At 41.9% G+C, this 15815-nt stretch overlaps 2 protein-coding genes across 4 annotated transcripts in view; one reads left to right on the top strand and one right to left on the bottom strand.

Annotated features, from left to right (window-relative positions):
* The window catches only part of LMTK2 (lemur tyrosine kinase 2), a 58511-nt gene extending 49075 nt beyond the window's left edge, over positions 1 to 9436 (bottom strand). For all 3 annotated transcript variants that reach the window (XM_053957088.1, XM_053957087.1, XM_053957085.1), the window contains exon 1: positions 9131 to 9436. In XM_053957088.1, coding sequence (XP_053813063.1) covers positions 9131 to 9284 — 154 coding nt within the window. In that variant the 5' untranslated portion in view covers positions 9285 to 9436. The remainder of the gene's footprint in view (positions 1 to 9130) is intronic.
* Positions 9437 to 9804: 368 nt separating this feature from the next.
* On the top strand, positions 9805 to 15593 carry LOC128796304 (circumsporozoite protein-like). The gene is made up of 2 exons (XM_053957831.1): positions 9805 to 10487; positions 15513 to 15593. Exons 1-2 carry the CDS (start codon positions 9816 to 9818, stop codon positions 15531 to 15533), a joined length of 693 nt encoding a protein of 230 aa, XP_053813806.1. The 5' UTR covers positions 9805 to 9815; the 3' UTR covers positions 15534 to 15593.
* Positions 15594 to 15815: the final 222 nt, after the last annotated feature.

Here is a 15815-nt window from a genome sequence, read left to right as displayed (position 1 = left end):
TCAAGCAACAGCCTCCACTCAGGACAACACAGGACCAGGTGCAGCTGCCCACACATGAGGGATGCTGGGCTTGCCTTTCTTCTACAGATTATGAAAGGCCAGGATGCCTGAACTGTTGACTTTGGTTCAATGTGAGTTATCACATTATTAAGGTCTCCACCTTCATAAAACTGGGCTAAAAAATGCATGATTCCACACAGTTCTAAGCGTGGGGAAAAAGAAAAGTAAATGTATACTCCAGACATGACCGAGTGCACTCATAAAAGACGTTCACTATTGCGATAAAGGCAGCGTAAGGCACAGATAAATTAAGCATTATTAGGGCACAGTGAACTTCAAGGGAGCATCTGATTTTAAGCTTTCAGCACAGTAGTTGCTATGCAACAACAGTCCCACTGCATAAGCAAGAGCCCATTTCCTTTCAAGAGCAGCTATATAACTGGCACTAATAGCTATAACTATTTCCAGCACAAATCTAGCATGACAGCAGTCACTTAAACTGTCTCTTGGACACACTCAAATTATATGATCATGAACTAAGATGCTACTTTATGACACCAAGTCAGAACAGCACAGTCTTTAAAATACTAATGAATGACCAAATCTAATTTTGTTCCCTAGCTAAACCCAGGGCATCTTTCATAAACTTCTGTCAGTTTACTTACTCTGCTTTTAACAAATATTAAAGCAACCACATTTAAAAGTGTAATATCGCCCTAATTTATAGTGGTTTTGACAAATGTGATTTTAAAAGCTATCCCAACTTTCCTAAATAATACTGTCATTCTCTTCTATGCCAGCAATTAAGTGGAAAAGCGCTATCGACTCCTACCCAGTTCTCCACAAGTCAGATTCAGATCATTATCTTTCCCTCATAAAGAGTTTCTCCTGCATTTATTTACTCCCTGAAGTCTTCAGATGTTTGCTACTAATAAGCACAAAACCATACAGACAGAACCAGGCCTATAAATTCAGATGGCCTGCAGGTAACAGGCAGAATACTAAGGCAAACCTCTATTCAAAATTATTTTAGACACATCTATTGTGTAATGCCTGATTTGTATGACAAGGTAAAGCACAACAGACACTGCAACTCCTCCATTTCACAACAAAAAAAACCCCAACCAAACTCAAGCACATTCCACTCATTACCACATTCCTGTAATCTCATTTTTTTCCTGCTATGCTCCATTTAACAACAGAGCCAAAAAAAAAACCATCATTTTCAAGATTAAGTTTAAGAAGAAATGGGTGCAGTACCATTATTTAGTTGTGCAATGCTATATCACAGTGGGTTTTAAAACACTACATTAGAAGGGCATTCAAATCACCAACCTTCAACTGAGATTCAACACACACAAACAGAAGTTTTGAAGGAGTGTTATTTGCATTTCAGACATTCTTTTGAAAATAAAATGAAGAGAATTTTAGTGTGAGAGAGACACTCCAAATTCCAATCAGCCCTTTGCTTTGAATGGCCATTACCAGTACAGTACCAGCACTACAGGAAGAAATATTCCCAAGATCTTAGACTTCCACTGACTTGCTGTCCTCAGCACAATGGCAGCACCTTAGTGAAATCTAAAATGGTTCCAAATGCCCAAAGTATTTCAAGCAGAGACTGGAAATGTTCATTCATTGAGCAAATCCCTAAGAACAGACAGAACACTGCTAAAGGAACTTTAACGTTTCTCAGTCTACACCTGAAATTTTCAGCATTCATATTTTTAGTACTTAAGACACTCAACTAAAGCACAAATGTTTACTATCTTAATAACGTAGAAAAAACTGTTGAAAATATTAACTGAAGAGTTGTTTCAAAAGTCTGTCTTCTCATGACATTATGCTACCCTTACACTGGATAATGCAAATGTCTAATGCATTACTAATAAAAGTAACCTTCACTATTACGTACCCTTTTGCAAAAGCAATTTATCACCTGATTTTCTTTTTCCTTCTATGAAAAATTCTACTTTCTCGATATAATCTCAAGGAAAAAAACTCTTAGGGACTTATAGCAAGTTACTTGTGCACAATTGTACTCTTTCTGAAAACAAGAAGCCGCAACTAACAGCTTGTCAGTAAAACGATTTCCTGGCTAAACCTGAATTGTGCCACATGGCCTAAATCAAAGTCTGGCACTTGGAAAGATACAAGTAAAATGACAAGATTTCAGCAGTAGTGTGGGGAAAAAAGAATCAAAAATCAAATTAAAAGTCTGTTCCCATATTCCTCTAGACAGAAATTGAGACATTCATCCCTCTACTCGACTTGTCCATTACAATGCCTGCCTTACCCTAGAACTTCATTAGGTCCCTCATGGGGTAAGTGGATGGGATGAAAGGCCAAGGCACCTGCAGAGACAATTCTTCTGAGAAGCCAAAAGCTTTTCTTCTTTACAACAATTAACCATCAGAAAGAAGGGTAACAAAGACAGCAACATGGCCATTTCTTACAGAGTTTACCCCATGAAACAATAAAAACACCTGTGACACTCCTCAACCCACCTTGAGCTGTGGATGTATTTCTACAGTGTCAAAAGGCAGTTACACAGTTAAATTTGTGTTTTCTGGACACATGACCCTGAAATATCACTATCCTATGCAATAAGTTACAATATTTTCAAGAAGAAATCTTAGCTACTTCATATCACAACTGGATGTGTAATTCCACGTCAACAATTCTTGGCAAATTATTTCTGTCCTCCCGTTTGTCCTTAAAAAGAACAGGAGTCTATCCTGCAGTATAAGCCAATATTTTTTCAAACTAGTTTATCCCTTGTTCCCCCTAAATGCTTTTACAACGTGCTTCAAATGAGTTTCTTCTACATGTGTTTAAATCCACTCAGTGTGTTAGGGTGGCACATGTTCCATATCCTAAGACAAGAATATCCAGGGCAATGCTGGACTCTCCCAGAGCACAGCATCTCAAAACAACACTGCTCTGATCCTCCTGTTCCTGAGCACTTGTCCTGGCCTGCATATTGGCTGAACAGTTAGTAACTAGCAAAACTCTGAGCTGGGATTAGTTTTACATTACTGACCTTATTCTATTATCCTACAAGTCTTCCCAGTAATGTCAGAGAATTACTCACATAACAGCATACTGCTCAATTTTAATAAGGACTAAATATAGGCTGGTACTTCAAGTGTTTACAGAGTGAGATCTGTTTGAAGTTTCAGTGCTAGAATCTCATGTTTGCACAAAGGCATCTTAAGACAAGGCAAAAAATATCCATGTTAAATAATTATGTGCCTTATGCCTTCATGGCAGTGTTTCTGGAAAATCTGGGAAGCATTATCATCTTGCAAATGCATCACTGACTCTTAATTGCATGTATGTGTGTGCAGATATGTACATACACTCGCAAAATTCTACTGAGCGTACTTTATTCTGTACTGCTAGATGTTGGTTTTAACAATTAATTCCTGCTCAAGTACAGGTTTTTTTTTTTTTTTCATCTGTTATACCATATCTCCAACAATGAGGCACAGGAGTTGTAGTTTGGTTTTTTTAACACAGGATAGACCACAATAATTCAAAGCAGCAGGAAATGATCACATATCATGGTTTCTCCAACCACCAAAAAAGCATCATCTGCAGCATGGAAACTAAACAGCAGTATCTCTTCCTCCTACCATTTGATAGCAACACAAGCCATTAAGATACAATGCCTTTGAAGAGACTAATTTCCGTTCACAGGAAAGAAATCCATAAATGCAACTTTCATGTGATGGGATTCTCCAGAATCTTGATTTTATAGTAGATGCCTTTCCAACTCCAATGTACAGCTGAGTTAAGAAATGCAGGAGAAAAAGGAAGCAGCAGCATTTTGTAAAAAGAGCTTATTAGATCTATTTCTCATCCCTATTCATAGCTAAAGGATCCCAGGCAGAACAGGCCATCGAGAAAGTGATTGATTTTGGAGAACTGGATCTGATGTACAGGCTGAAATCTTAAAAGTCAGCACTAAAAAAATCTACTGTTGCTATTTTCTACACGTCTTTCATACCACGCTGCAGTGGTAGTCCCAAAAGAGTCATGTCACTCTTAAGTCACTACAGTGATGTTTTCTTATCAGGAAGGAAACTTTTGTAAGTGCAGCAGTGTTGGACAAGGTTTTACTTTGTACAGCATTTCATACTGAAAATCACTCAGAAGACAATTTACTGACAATCTGCTTCCCACCACTACCTTGCCCAAGCTAAATATGGCACAACACTTTGCTATAGACAAGCACACATGCAGGCTGAAAGGACTATCCTGACACATTTTGTACATTTCTGCTTATAAAAGTTGACAAAATGTTTCTTGTATCTAGACGTTGCTCAAGACCTTTCATAACAGCAGTACAATGAAAACAAAGAGCTCATGCAGAGCAACAAAAGCATTGAACCTTTTGCAAATTGTATCCAGAACTGTATCAAGCTCCAGACACTAAATGCCCAGACCAAACAGAAAGGCAAACCCAAAATAAAAGCTAAGGAAGACTCCAGTACTCCATGTGCTGTCCTTCTGCTGCAGAACTGCAGTGTTAGTACTGAAGCAGAACTGTGATTTTTGCAGCTCTGGCATTACACTGCCCGAGGTCTCTTTATCCCACGCAGATAAACTGTGTGTGAATAGTGACTGAAACCAGACTACAGCAAGTATCCAGAAAATCACTCCCAATCATATTTATCCATCCAGAATGTTGGATCTCACAAAATCTTTTTTTTTTTTTTTTTTTTTTAATGCAGGGGCACAACCAGCACCCAGCAATTGGCCCTTTCAAACCAATGCCCAGCGCCTGATGCTGTGACAATAAACCTTCAAACACTCTCTGATCATTGCTATCTTAATATGCTGCAATGATACCTGGGGAATTATTAAATATACCCAAGCATTCAAGACATGAGAAATTGCTTCAGAAAGTGACCTCATCCTATAAGGACTCCTTTAGTTGTAGCAAAGTCCAGACATTTTACAGCCACAGGCAGAGAAGGCAAACCAAGCCTGTGAACAAAGCACTGTGTGGAATCTCTGCAGGCCAAAGTCAGGGTTGGCTTCTCACCTCAAACTCACAGATACAAATGAAAGATAAAGGACAAATTTCCAGTTCATTTTTTTTTCTGGTTCTACAATTATTAAGTACCTAGGACAGAAGCTATAAAAAGAAATACAGGGACAAGTAAGAAAGTTCAGCTTGAAAAGGGAGGAAGGATAGACCATTCCCATGAAAGGCACATACCACAGTTAAAATCTCCACTGTAAAAACAAGATTTTTCTTAACTTCCAGTGATCCAAGTTGCTAACTTGCATAGGAAAATGGCTTTTCTTATCATGCGCAAGTCACAGACATTTTACATTGTACCAAACCACAGGCCACAACTGCAATTTGGCCCCAGTCTGACAGAACTCCAAGTAAAACATCAAGCCAAACCAACCCAAAAGCAGCAATTTTCCCAGAAGTATATATGTACTACAGAGCTCATCTTAATGCAAAAACAAAAAAAAGTTACTTCATCTCAAAGTTTTAACTTGCCATCTGAGGCCAGCCGACTGAATATTTAGATACTCAGATTTGTACAGCCGCATGAATATTTAAATTCTCCAGATGAACATCTCTGGATACTATATACCAAATTCTAATAATCTCCTCCTGGATCCTACATGACCAAGTCCATCAGCAGAGACTCTCTGCCACTAATACCCAATTGGGCCACTCAGTTGTAAGGCCAAGGGTCTCAAAAAGCAATCATGTAGGCACCAAGTCCAGCTCTTCAACTGATCAGACTGTGCAGTCATCAGAAATGTGAAACTGAACACACCTGCTAAAAATGCTACCACCTATTCAAGTTTTACAGGATAATAAAAGTATTTTTGAGTCCCTCTTCTCTGTATTTGCAAAGACTTCATAGAGCGCAGAGATGATGAAAACACTTTGTCTGACATTACACACACACTTGATTCAGATGCTCAGTGGAATTAAGGTCAAGTATGGAAATCCAAGTCAGAACTGAGAGCCTGAATATACATGTAAAGCTTTAGCACAATAAAGCAGCCATGGCAGTTTGTGATGCACTGTTTGGCTGCTAAACACTGCTGCAGAAAAGCAGCGCCCAAATGTCCTTCCTTCAGCCACACAGCTGGTAGTGGAACTCACATTAGGCTGGTGCACTTGGGGAAAACCACCAATACTCTGCAGGCAAAAAACAACTTCAACACTTCAGCCTTGAAACTCCTTTCCAGCACAACTGCCCCAGCTCTAACCTCCAGTATAAAGTCAAACCTTAAACTCAGAACTATCACAGTACATATCACTATCCTTTTTTTCCACTCACAGAATAAATTAAACCTAAGTTGGCTAAAGTATTTTTAAGCAGTAGCATCTTCAACAGCTTGTTTTTCACATTTCCTACAATAATTGCTATGAACCTTACCAAGGAAACGGTTCAAGCTTGATTACCTCCTCTCCTTATTGTTGGAAGAAAAATACATTAGTTTAGAAATATAACATCAAAAAGGCAAGGCAAATATAGAACACCTTGTCAATGCATGCCTTCATCTGCACATCATTCCTCTCCATCAGGGCCCTGGAACCTGACAGCTCCCCAACCACCCAGTCTGGCAAACTTCCACAGCATTCCCACAAATTGGAGCACTTTTGCACAAAGAATCCAATCTAGTCTTGCTAGAACCTGCCCATCACCACTTCCAGCATTCCAGCTTCCTCCCCAAAGGAGAATTTATTATAGGTATACCTCATTAAATATTCTGTAAAATTCCTTACAATAACTACAAGTACTTTTCTCCTTTTCCTGTGGATCCCATCTTTCCTATTACAGGCAACACACATAAAAATGTTTCTCCAATGTCAAAGAAGCAACCATTCTTGTTAGGTGAAGAGTAATTTTGAAACCAGTTAGTAATCACTCTGTGAAAAGCCCATTAAATTCCTCTCAAGTTTTCAATTCACGTGTATCAGACCAAGTGTTACAGTCAACTGCAAAAACTGCCAAGGTCCAGAATGGAGCCCATCACCACCTGCCAGCCCCAAAAGAGGAAACCAAAGCAACCTGTCATGGGACACAAGAGAGACATTCACAATTTGGCTGAATTGTTTTTAAACACAACCCATGACTCTTAACCCTGCAAAATAACGTCACAGTTTGTCTTCTGACAGGTTTAAAACCTGCCTAGAATGACAGAGAAGGTTCAAGCTGAACCAGTCTCATTGTCATCCACTAGGAAGATATTCACAGGAAGGAAAAAAAAAAAGAAGGCCTTGTAGCTTTCCACCAGCTCCTGCTGCTCATACAGGTGACGACACAGGACATGTTGCAGCCTAAGAACCTGTTGCACTCAAACCCACCAGGCACACATTGTTTCAGGCAGGAGAAAGTCCTTCCAGCAAAAGTGATGCCAGTGTAACTAGAAAAGGCACCTAAATATCCATCAATAAAGTAATTCAAATACATTGTCTCTTCCATGGGCAAAGACACAGGAGAAAGCAGCAGCTTCATTCCCTGGATTTCCCATGACAGCATCTGGACAGTTGGCTAAACTTGAGCTAACATCCCGTGTATACATACTGTGGCCTAAATATAACCAAAACCTACGTATAAAATTACAGTATCTCATTCATGTTGTATGAGCCCAATATCACAGCATCATAAATATTTCTCTTAGCAGTACTGCAGTTGGCACAGCTGATTCAGTCTTTTAAATTACAAAATAAAAAAAAAAAAAAAAAAAAAAAAAAAACCAAACAACAGCACTTTAATACTATGTCCTACAATTTGTCCAATCAGCTTTTCCTTTTGAGAATAAAGCTTTTTCCAGTGCCATGGAAGTTATGCTTTGTTCCCCCATCTTTGTAAGGTATATGCATAGTCCTTATAAGAAAGAGAAAATTGTATAAAAAAACCTACGACATTTCCCTTTAAATAGAAAAATTAACTGCATTTCAAAGAAAGTAAGACCCATGAAAGGCATTATAAAATCCTTCACACAGAACTGATTCTGCTGTCTTACCTTACAGCTCAATGACAAATTAACATTATTTGGCTAAACCTCAGGTATTTCATGTATTAAAAAAATTATCATTTAGCGTCAAAGAAATAAAGATTTCACTGATAGTTTTCTCTTTTTCAGAAGTTCACTTTTACATGAAGTATGAAAGACCTCCAAGCAGGCTGATGGAGGGAGTGACTTATGAACAATTCATAAATGTTCTGGGAAGGAAAAACTGGGAAAGAGACACAGGTCCAAAAAAAAAAGGAAGCACAGGTTCCACTCCCAGTTTTGAGATTTCATGTGGAAGAGCAGCCAAATTACCTAATCTCTGTGCTTCGTATCTTTCCCTCTCCACTGTTCCTGCTCCTCCCTCAACATCTTGTCTATTTAAGCTGTACAACTCCTCATGGCCAAAGGGAATCTCAGCCCACTTTTCAACCAACCCAACCCTAACAAAATTCAGTCTCAATACAATGCTATGTTTGCAAGTCCCAATGAAATGCCAACAATAAAAATTAATCAAAGACACAGTTGGTAACTGTGAGTCCGAATAAACCTGATTCAACTGCGAAGACATATTGTTTAGTTTGTGCTTTTAAGACAAACAGGAAAATAAGCAGGGAAATCGAAGGAAGTCAGCGTTACCTAACATACGAGAGAAATAAATGTGAACTACATGACTATTTAGGGAGCCCAGCCCGGGGGGGCCGAGGGGGGAATCCGACTAATCTGACCGGAAAACAGGGAAGTGCCGTCTGCCCTGAAGAGCCTCCACCCAGGAACGCGAGTCCCGGTGATTCACAGGCAAAACCAGAAACAGAAAATCCCGCCGAGCTCAGAACAGGTGAAAGCAGCAGCACTATAGGAAGAAGGTCTGCGGTAAACACAGACAGAACTGTGGTAGCTCAGTGTCAGGGGTCTGAGCGATCCACAGCGGGATATCGCTCACCGCCGCCGGCAGAGCCGTCACCTACAGCCGGGGAGCCCCATCCGCCCGCCGTGCCCTTCCCGACGCTTCGGCGGAGCCCTGCCGGCAGCACGGGGGAGGGACGGGGGCTCTGAAACCCGCAGTGCCGCCGCTCCCGGGCCCCGCCGCGGAGCCGCACCCCCAGCCCCGCTTCCCCGCGCTCACCTGCACCTGCTGGCGGCAGCGGAGCCGCCTCGCCGCTCCCCACGAGCGGCCACAGCAGAAGGACGAGCCCGAGCAGGTGTCGCGGGCCGAGGAGCCGCGGGCCACCGCCCCCCCGCCTCCCGGCGCTCCCGCCGAGCCCCCCGCGCTGCCGCATGCCGTCCGCTCCCGGACCGAGGCCCGGCGCCGAACGAGGGGCTCGAGGTTCTCAGCGATTCCGGGGAGCCCCCGCGGCAGCCGCCGCCTCCCGGCTCCGCGGCATCGGCCCCGCCGCCGCTCCTCTCACAGAGCCCCACCGGCCGCCGCCGCCGCCATCTTCCGGGCTACCTGACCGCGACGGGGCGGGGCGCACCGCTGATTGACAGCCCGAAACGCCAATCAAACCGTGCCTCGCGCTCAGAAGGCGGATCCACTGGTTGGGACGGGGTTAATCCGTGATTGACAACTGTATCAGCCAATCGCTCCGCAGAGGGCGAGCTAGGGCGAGGGAAGGCTGCGGCGCGAGAGCAGCGGCGCGCGGTTGCCAATCAAGCCGCGCTCCGAACGGTTGGAGGAGGGCGGGACGTCGCTCGGATTGACGGCTCTCTCCACCAACCGGCTGGCGGGGCGGGGCGGGGAAGGCGGGGCTTGGCCGAGCCCGCGCGCAGGACTCGAGGGCGCGGTGGGGGCAGCGCCCCCTGGCGGCTGCATGTCCCCTAAGGGCCGGTGCGGCCGTGGAGCCCCCTCAGAGCTGTGCCCGGGACTGCCCGGCCCTGCGGGAGCGCAGAGCCCGGCCATCCCTCGGGATCAGCCCTGCGGGAGCGCAGAGCCCGGCCATCCCTCGGGATCAGCCCTACGGGAGCGCAGAGCCCGGCCATCCCTCGGGATCAGCCCTGCGGGAGCGCAGAGCCCGGCCATCCCTCGGGATCAGCCCTACGGGAGCGCAGAGCCCGGCCATCCCTCGGGATCAGCCCTGCGGGAGCGCAGAGCCCGGCCATCCCTCGGGATCAGCCCTGCGGGAGCGCAGAGCCCGGCCATCCCTCGGGATCAGCCCTGCGGGAGCAGAGATTCCCGGCCATCCCTCGGGATCAGCCCTGCGGGAGCAGAGATTCCCGGCCATCCCTCGGGATCAGCCCTGCGGGAGCAGAGATTCCCGGCCATCCCTCGGGATCAGCCCTGCGGGAGCAGAGATTCCCGGCCATCCCTCGGGATCAGCCCTGCGGGAGCAGAGATTCCCGGCCATCCCTCGGGATCAGCCCTGCGGGAGCAGAGATTCCCGGCCATCCCTCGGGATCAGCCCTGCGGGAGCGCAGCCCCTGCTGCCATCCCTTGGGGTGAACTCGGCCTGTTCGTGCTGCTCCGCGGAGCTGCTGAGCCCCAGGTTAGACTCTGCGGTGGGCACACCACCCTCCCTCTGCAGCCCGTGCGCTTCCAAGGCTGGAGGTGACCTTGTTGAATTATTGATACCAGCAGGGTTTAGAAATAAAGATTATTCTCGTTTAGGTCCGTGATTATGCTGAACTTTGAGTACATGAAAATGAGGTGTCAGCTCTAAGCAGCATAAATGGAAGTGTTAATCCTAAGCAATCAGGGGCTCTCTGCAGTGAGGAAACAGGGAAATACCATACGACTAACAAACTAGATTTCTGTTTTCCAGATAATTTAACAAAAAGGCCAATTATGTCAAGATTATATAATGACTTTGGGAGATCAGATTGTCCAAAGAAATGTACAATGAGTGCACCCCTGGGAATTCACGAAAAGAAAGTTTTGTGTTCAAAGTAGTATTTGGAACATGGCATCCAGGAAGACAAAACATAAACCCAAATTCCCGCTGTCCCTCTGAATTTTCTCTACCATGGGGATATACTTGAATCAGACTACTCTTACCAAGTGTGTGTTTAACCCCAGTCTGCTAACCTCTGTCTGGTTGAAGACACTAATTGTGTTACCAAATGACCCATATTTTTGAAATATTCTAATTAGTTTTCCTTCCAAAGGAAATATTTTACTTGAGTAATAAAATTGAATACAATAATCTCTTTTGTTGCTTTAGTAAATTATTACTAATTCATGATCCTATTTATAATGAACTACATTCTAAAATAATCCCAGAATATTGTTTGTCTGGTTGTCTGTGGATTTCATTGATGGGAGGCAAAATGTGATCCCTTCCCTTTAAAATTAGTGATATGTTATATACAATATATATAATATGTAAGACATAATTTTTTCATGTACAAACAGCCACCATCACCATTTAAATAGTTCTTGGCTGTTGTAGTACTGAGGCAAAGTACTGATGACAAAGCTGGGTCTTTTTCTGTATGTACTGTAAATATCCAGTGGAAAGATCAAGGTCAGTCCTTTTTCCTTCCCTCCCATGAGCATGGACATCAGGGCTGGGGCCCCTGGACATGAGTGTGGCTCCTTGCAGCTGAGGTTAGAGCCATGCTTTGTAAGGATGGTTATTCAAACACCGTGTTTCTGTGGTGTGACACGGGCAGATCCCATGTCCTGATCCCTGCAGTGCCTTGGGTCTGAGGTACTTCTGAGCTCTGCCACTGACCTCATGCAAATTCCACACAGAAAAAATGTTGAAATTGATAGCAGCTACAGACATGAAGTTTAAACCTTCCTTTGTAGCCTTCCAGCAGGTCTACAGTGCAAGGGTGTTCTCATTTCACTGCTGAAAACAATTCATTGCATCTCAGAACAGCAGGCTGCTTGATTTCCCAACCCACCCTATCATAATTGAATGCTGGGCCTTTGATGTAGTTTTCTGATAAAACATCATGTTGTAATATCATCTGGAGCATTATGGCAGCATATCATTACAAGGACTTGTTAGAGCACTATTCTATAATGATGGGACACTTAAGGTTTGCTGTGAATTAGTCACTGGTAGAAGCTAAATAACCAAACCTTCCAATCCTTTGTTCTACACGTTAGTCACAGTTTACTCCCTATCTTCAAATACACCACGAACATCAAAAAAAAATCCAAGGATGCAAAGCCTCATCTCCTATCTCTATCCTCAGGAATGCTAGATTCACTCATTTACAACTTCTGCAATTAAACATCTGTGGTAACTACACAAGACTAATGGGATGAGCAACATAATAGTGAGTAACCCAAAAGGTACTTACAAAGAAAATATATTTACTTAAACAAAACTCTTCCTATACACAAAATGGGATGTGCTACCACGTATCACTGCCTCGTCTTTCTTGATTATGCACTGGTATCATGGCCAAATTACTGAAGCTGCTGTTCCGCGTGGGAGGCGTTAAAACCTTTTTTTAGAGACAGATAATTGGATCAATTAAAGGATGTTGATAGTTTTATTTTCAGTTGGTTTTCTTCAATATTTTTGATAACAATATTCATGTAGAAGGAATATTTGTCTAGCAGGCTCAGTGAGCTGCCAGAGGGGTGTTAAAGGTCCTCAGGTAACTGTGAATAAAGCCCCAAAGAATCACAATTCATTTACTACAAAACAGCATCTCCAAGCACCGGGAACCGAGCTGATCACAGGATCCAGCTCTTATTCCAGATCACTGTTTTAAGGACAAAGATTGGCTTCGCTATTTAGGAATGTTGAGACACACACTCTGCTCTCCCTCCCCACAAAAGAATGACATCTCCTGCTTTCAAATATAACCTTTCTTTCCCTGTCAGTGCTGTCTTTTTGTATTTAACAAAGTGATTTGCTTCTCCACCTGACAGAGACAAAATAAATATCACTGGTTTTAACCTCCACCTTCAGTCATCAGTGACCTAATAGTGTTTTTATATAACTGGAGGCTTTTTTCTCCATTCCAAAGTCCAGCAGCCAGAATTTCACATTTTAAGGAAAATTGGCTGAAGAAAACTGCATTTAAAAGTTACACAGTAAAAGAAATCTCATTTGTGTCAGTTGTTTTCTCTTAGTATCTATCTGTCATTCTAAAATGGGTTTAAGTCAGAGCTCTCTGATTTCTTCCCACAAATGATTAAACTTGCACGTGGAGAAACAAACCTCTGGATTATATGATATTGCATATTTCCAATTGCTGGTAGAAAATTCTGTTTGCATTAATTTTAAATTGTGTTAAATAGAGATAAAACAGCTCTTTTTAAATCAATTTCTTGTAAATCATTAAGGAATTACAGTTTTCTTGGGAAATACTCAATATTTGGATTTGCATCTGCCACTAACATTTTGCAAAATTTAGTGCAGGCTTCATTTCTGTTGACTCAGGAATACTTAGTAGATTTTTATGAGCTTGATTAGGAAGGTTCTGCTTACTTTGACTTCAAACAGGTAGACTTTCAGTAAGTTTTAACATTAAGATATGAAAATGTATTATAATTGTAAATGTGTCTTATCCAATTAATTTAAATTTACTTTATTTACTTTATTAAATTATATTCATTTCACTTTAGTCCACTGAACCATTCTATGGAATTGATGTAGTTAGTTAAAATAATTAATTTTTGTGAAAGAGAACTTAAGCACTCCTTCAAAGAAGTATAAGTGCCAACATCAGGATAAATTAATTCTCAACAGGATCCCATCCTGATTTACAAAAAACAGAGTCACGAGTGGGTAAATTTCTTTCCCCATGTTACTCTGATGATATTGCCATCCAAATTGTCAATTCATGTCAATTTGGATGGCAATATCATCAGAGTAACATGGGGAAAGAAAAAAAAAAAGCTGTTTTTTATGTCACTGAACTACCCAATGCTGAAATAAAAGATATGTCTGTGGTGATAAAGCTCTATTTTAAAGCTTCCTATGCAACCTTTCTCCAAAATTGTAAGAGAGAAATGATATGTGTCTATTCCCTCCTCAGGTACAGGAGATTTAATTAATTTCCATTAACACAAAAGGAAATGCAAAGTTATGATTTTTGTGTAAAGAAGCTGTTGTAAAACTTTCTCAGCTACATTATAAATTCCTTCCACCCTCTCCTATTTATTTTTAGCAAATATTGAACTGTGTGGACTATTACAGATGCAGCAAAGCAGGACTGAATAGAGTGAGAAACTATTTAACCACATGAATGTCTAATGCAGTCCTGATCTAAATATACATTGTATGTGTGTCAAGGGGAAAAAAAGCAAAGCAGAAAGAATATTCTCACAAGCAGACCAAGTAAGAAGCAGGAGATCAAACAGCGAGGTTGCAGTTCAGTGTCTCCTCATGCAATACTTTCATGAAGGCAATAGCTGGGGAAGCTGCTCAGCAGCTCTCAGGAACTTGTCCTGTCTGAGACAGCTCAAAAAAGCAAATGGCACCACGTGAGGCTCCGGGTGCTCTTACACTGGAGGTGTAGGTGACAACAACAGCACTTCTGCAAAGGAACAGTTCAGCAGCACTTCTGCCTAAGTGTAAGGGTTTAGTAAAGCTACCTACAAGGTATAGAACCAGGCAGTGCCTCTGAGAAACAAACCATTTCCAGGCTACAGAATGCTCCTGTAATTAGCCATGTTTAACAAAGTATTTGCTGATGTAAACTCTGCTTACAAAACGCCAAAAAAGCATTATCTGCCTCTAGACTTCTTGAACAGCAGGAATCTCTTCATCACAAATCCTTTCAATAAAGGAAGGCAAACTTTTGAGTGCAAGATAAAACATGATTTGCATGTCTGTCTAAATAGGAATTCTAATACTAAATTTTGATTTTTTTTATATGTCACCACTTGAATGTGTCACCTACTGAAAGACAAAGATTGTTTGTAGTCCTACCAAACAGGGAATTCTTGATCAACCTGTCTATTAAGGTAGTCTTTTCCATTTCCATACCACTTTATACCTAACTATAGAAAACAATCAAGAAAAAGTCTCATACAAGTACTAGTTCTCATTAACATTGAGCAAGCTGAAATTCACTGAAGATTAAAGGACTTTTTTTTTTTACATATGCAGGCACTCACCTTTCATTCTAAATGGCCTTAATAACCCAATCCTATTCAAGTGCTCTAAAATTAAACCAGAAATTACCTTAGACCACTTGCATTTCCTTTCAACAGTCTTTCACTGACTTCCACACTCAGTTTTAGTGAAAGCATAAGCAAAGGCTTCAGGCTAAGGACTCTCTGTGTATGGGAGGGAAGCTCATCCCAATTTGGAAACAATTTGTAATACTGACAAAAGGAATTTTTAAAAGAAGCATTTGGATGTGGAGGGCAGACCCAGAAAAGGATAAAAGAACAGAGTAAGGAAGCTGCTAACAGAGAGATAATTGGTGTCTCGATGCCTTCAGCTGGAGTGCACACCTGGAAGAAAAGCACAAGGATCCAAGATTTAGAGGAAGGTGCAGCTCATTGCAGCACTGCAAGGGAAGGATGTAGCTTGTACTGAAATGTTTATGCTTTCTTATGTATTTTTCTTACATTAATGAATGTTGTCTTCCAGAGCACTGACATTTCAACATGAACAATTACACAGAGGATTGGGTGAATCAAGACAACTTAAGCAGGATCAGGAAGAATCTTGTCAATTGAGGAAGGAGCACAAACCAAAATATCCTGCACATGTAAACTGGAAAACATTTTTTTTTATATTTTCATTATTTTAAATAATTATTGGTTCAAAAGATCGTATTCAGAACAAGAACCATTTACAGAATGCAACAATTGGTTATAGATCTCTGTACTACATGGTAATCAGAAGAGAAAGGTATAAAATACTTCAGTGCAAATTTATTAAAGAAAGCAA

The sequence above is a fragment of the Vidua chalybeata genome, chromosome 16, assembly GCF_026979565.1.
Source record: "Vidua chalybeata isolate OUT-0048 chromosome 16, bVidCha1 merged haplotype, whole genome shotgun sequence".
Lineage (NCBI taxonomy): Eukaryota > Metazoa > Chordata > Aves > Passeriformes > Viduidae > Vidua > Vidua chalybeata.
The sequence above is the reverse complement of the archived record's forward strand: the minus strand, read 5'-3'. Positions and strand labels throughout refer to the sequence as shown.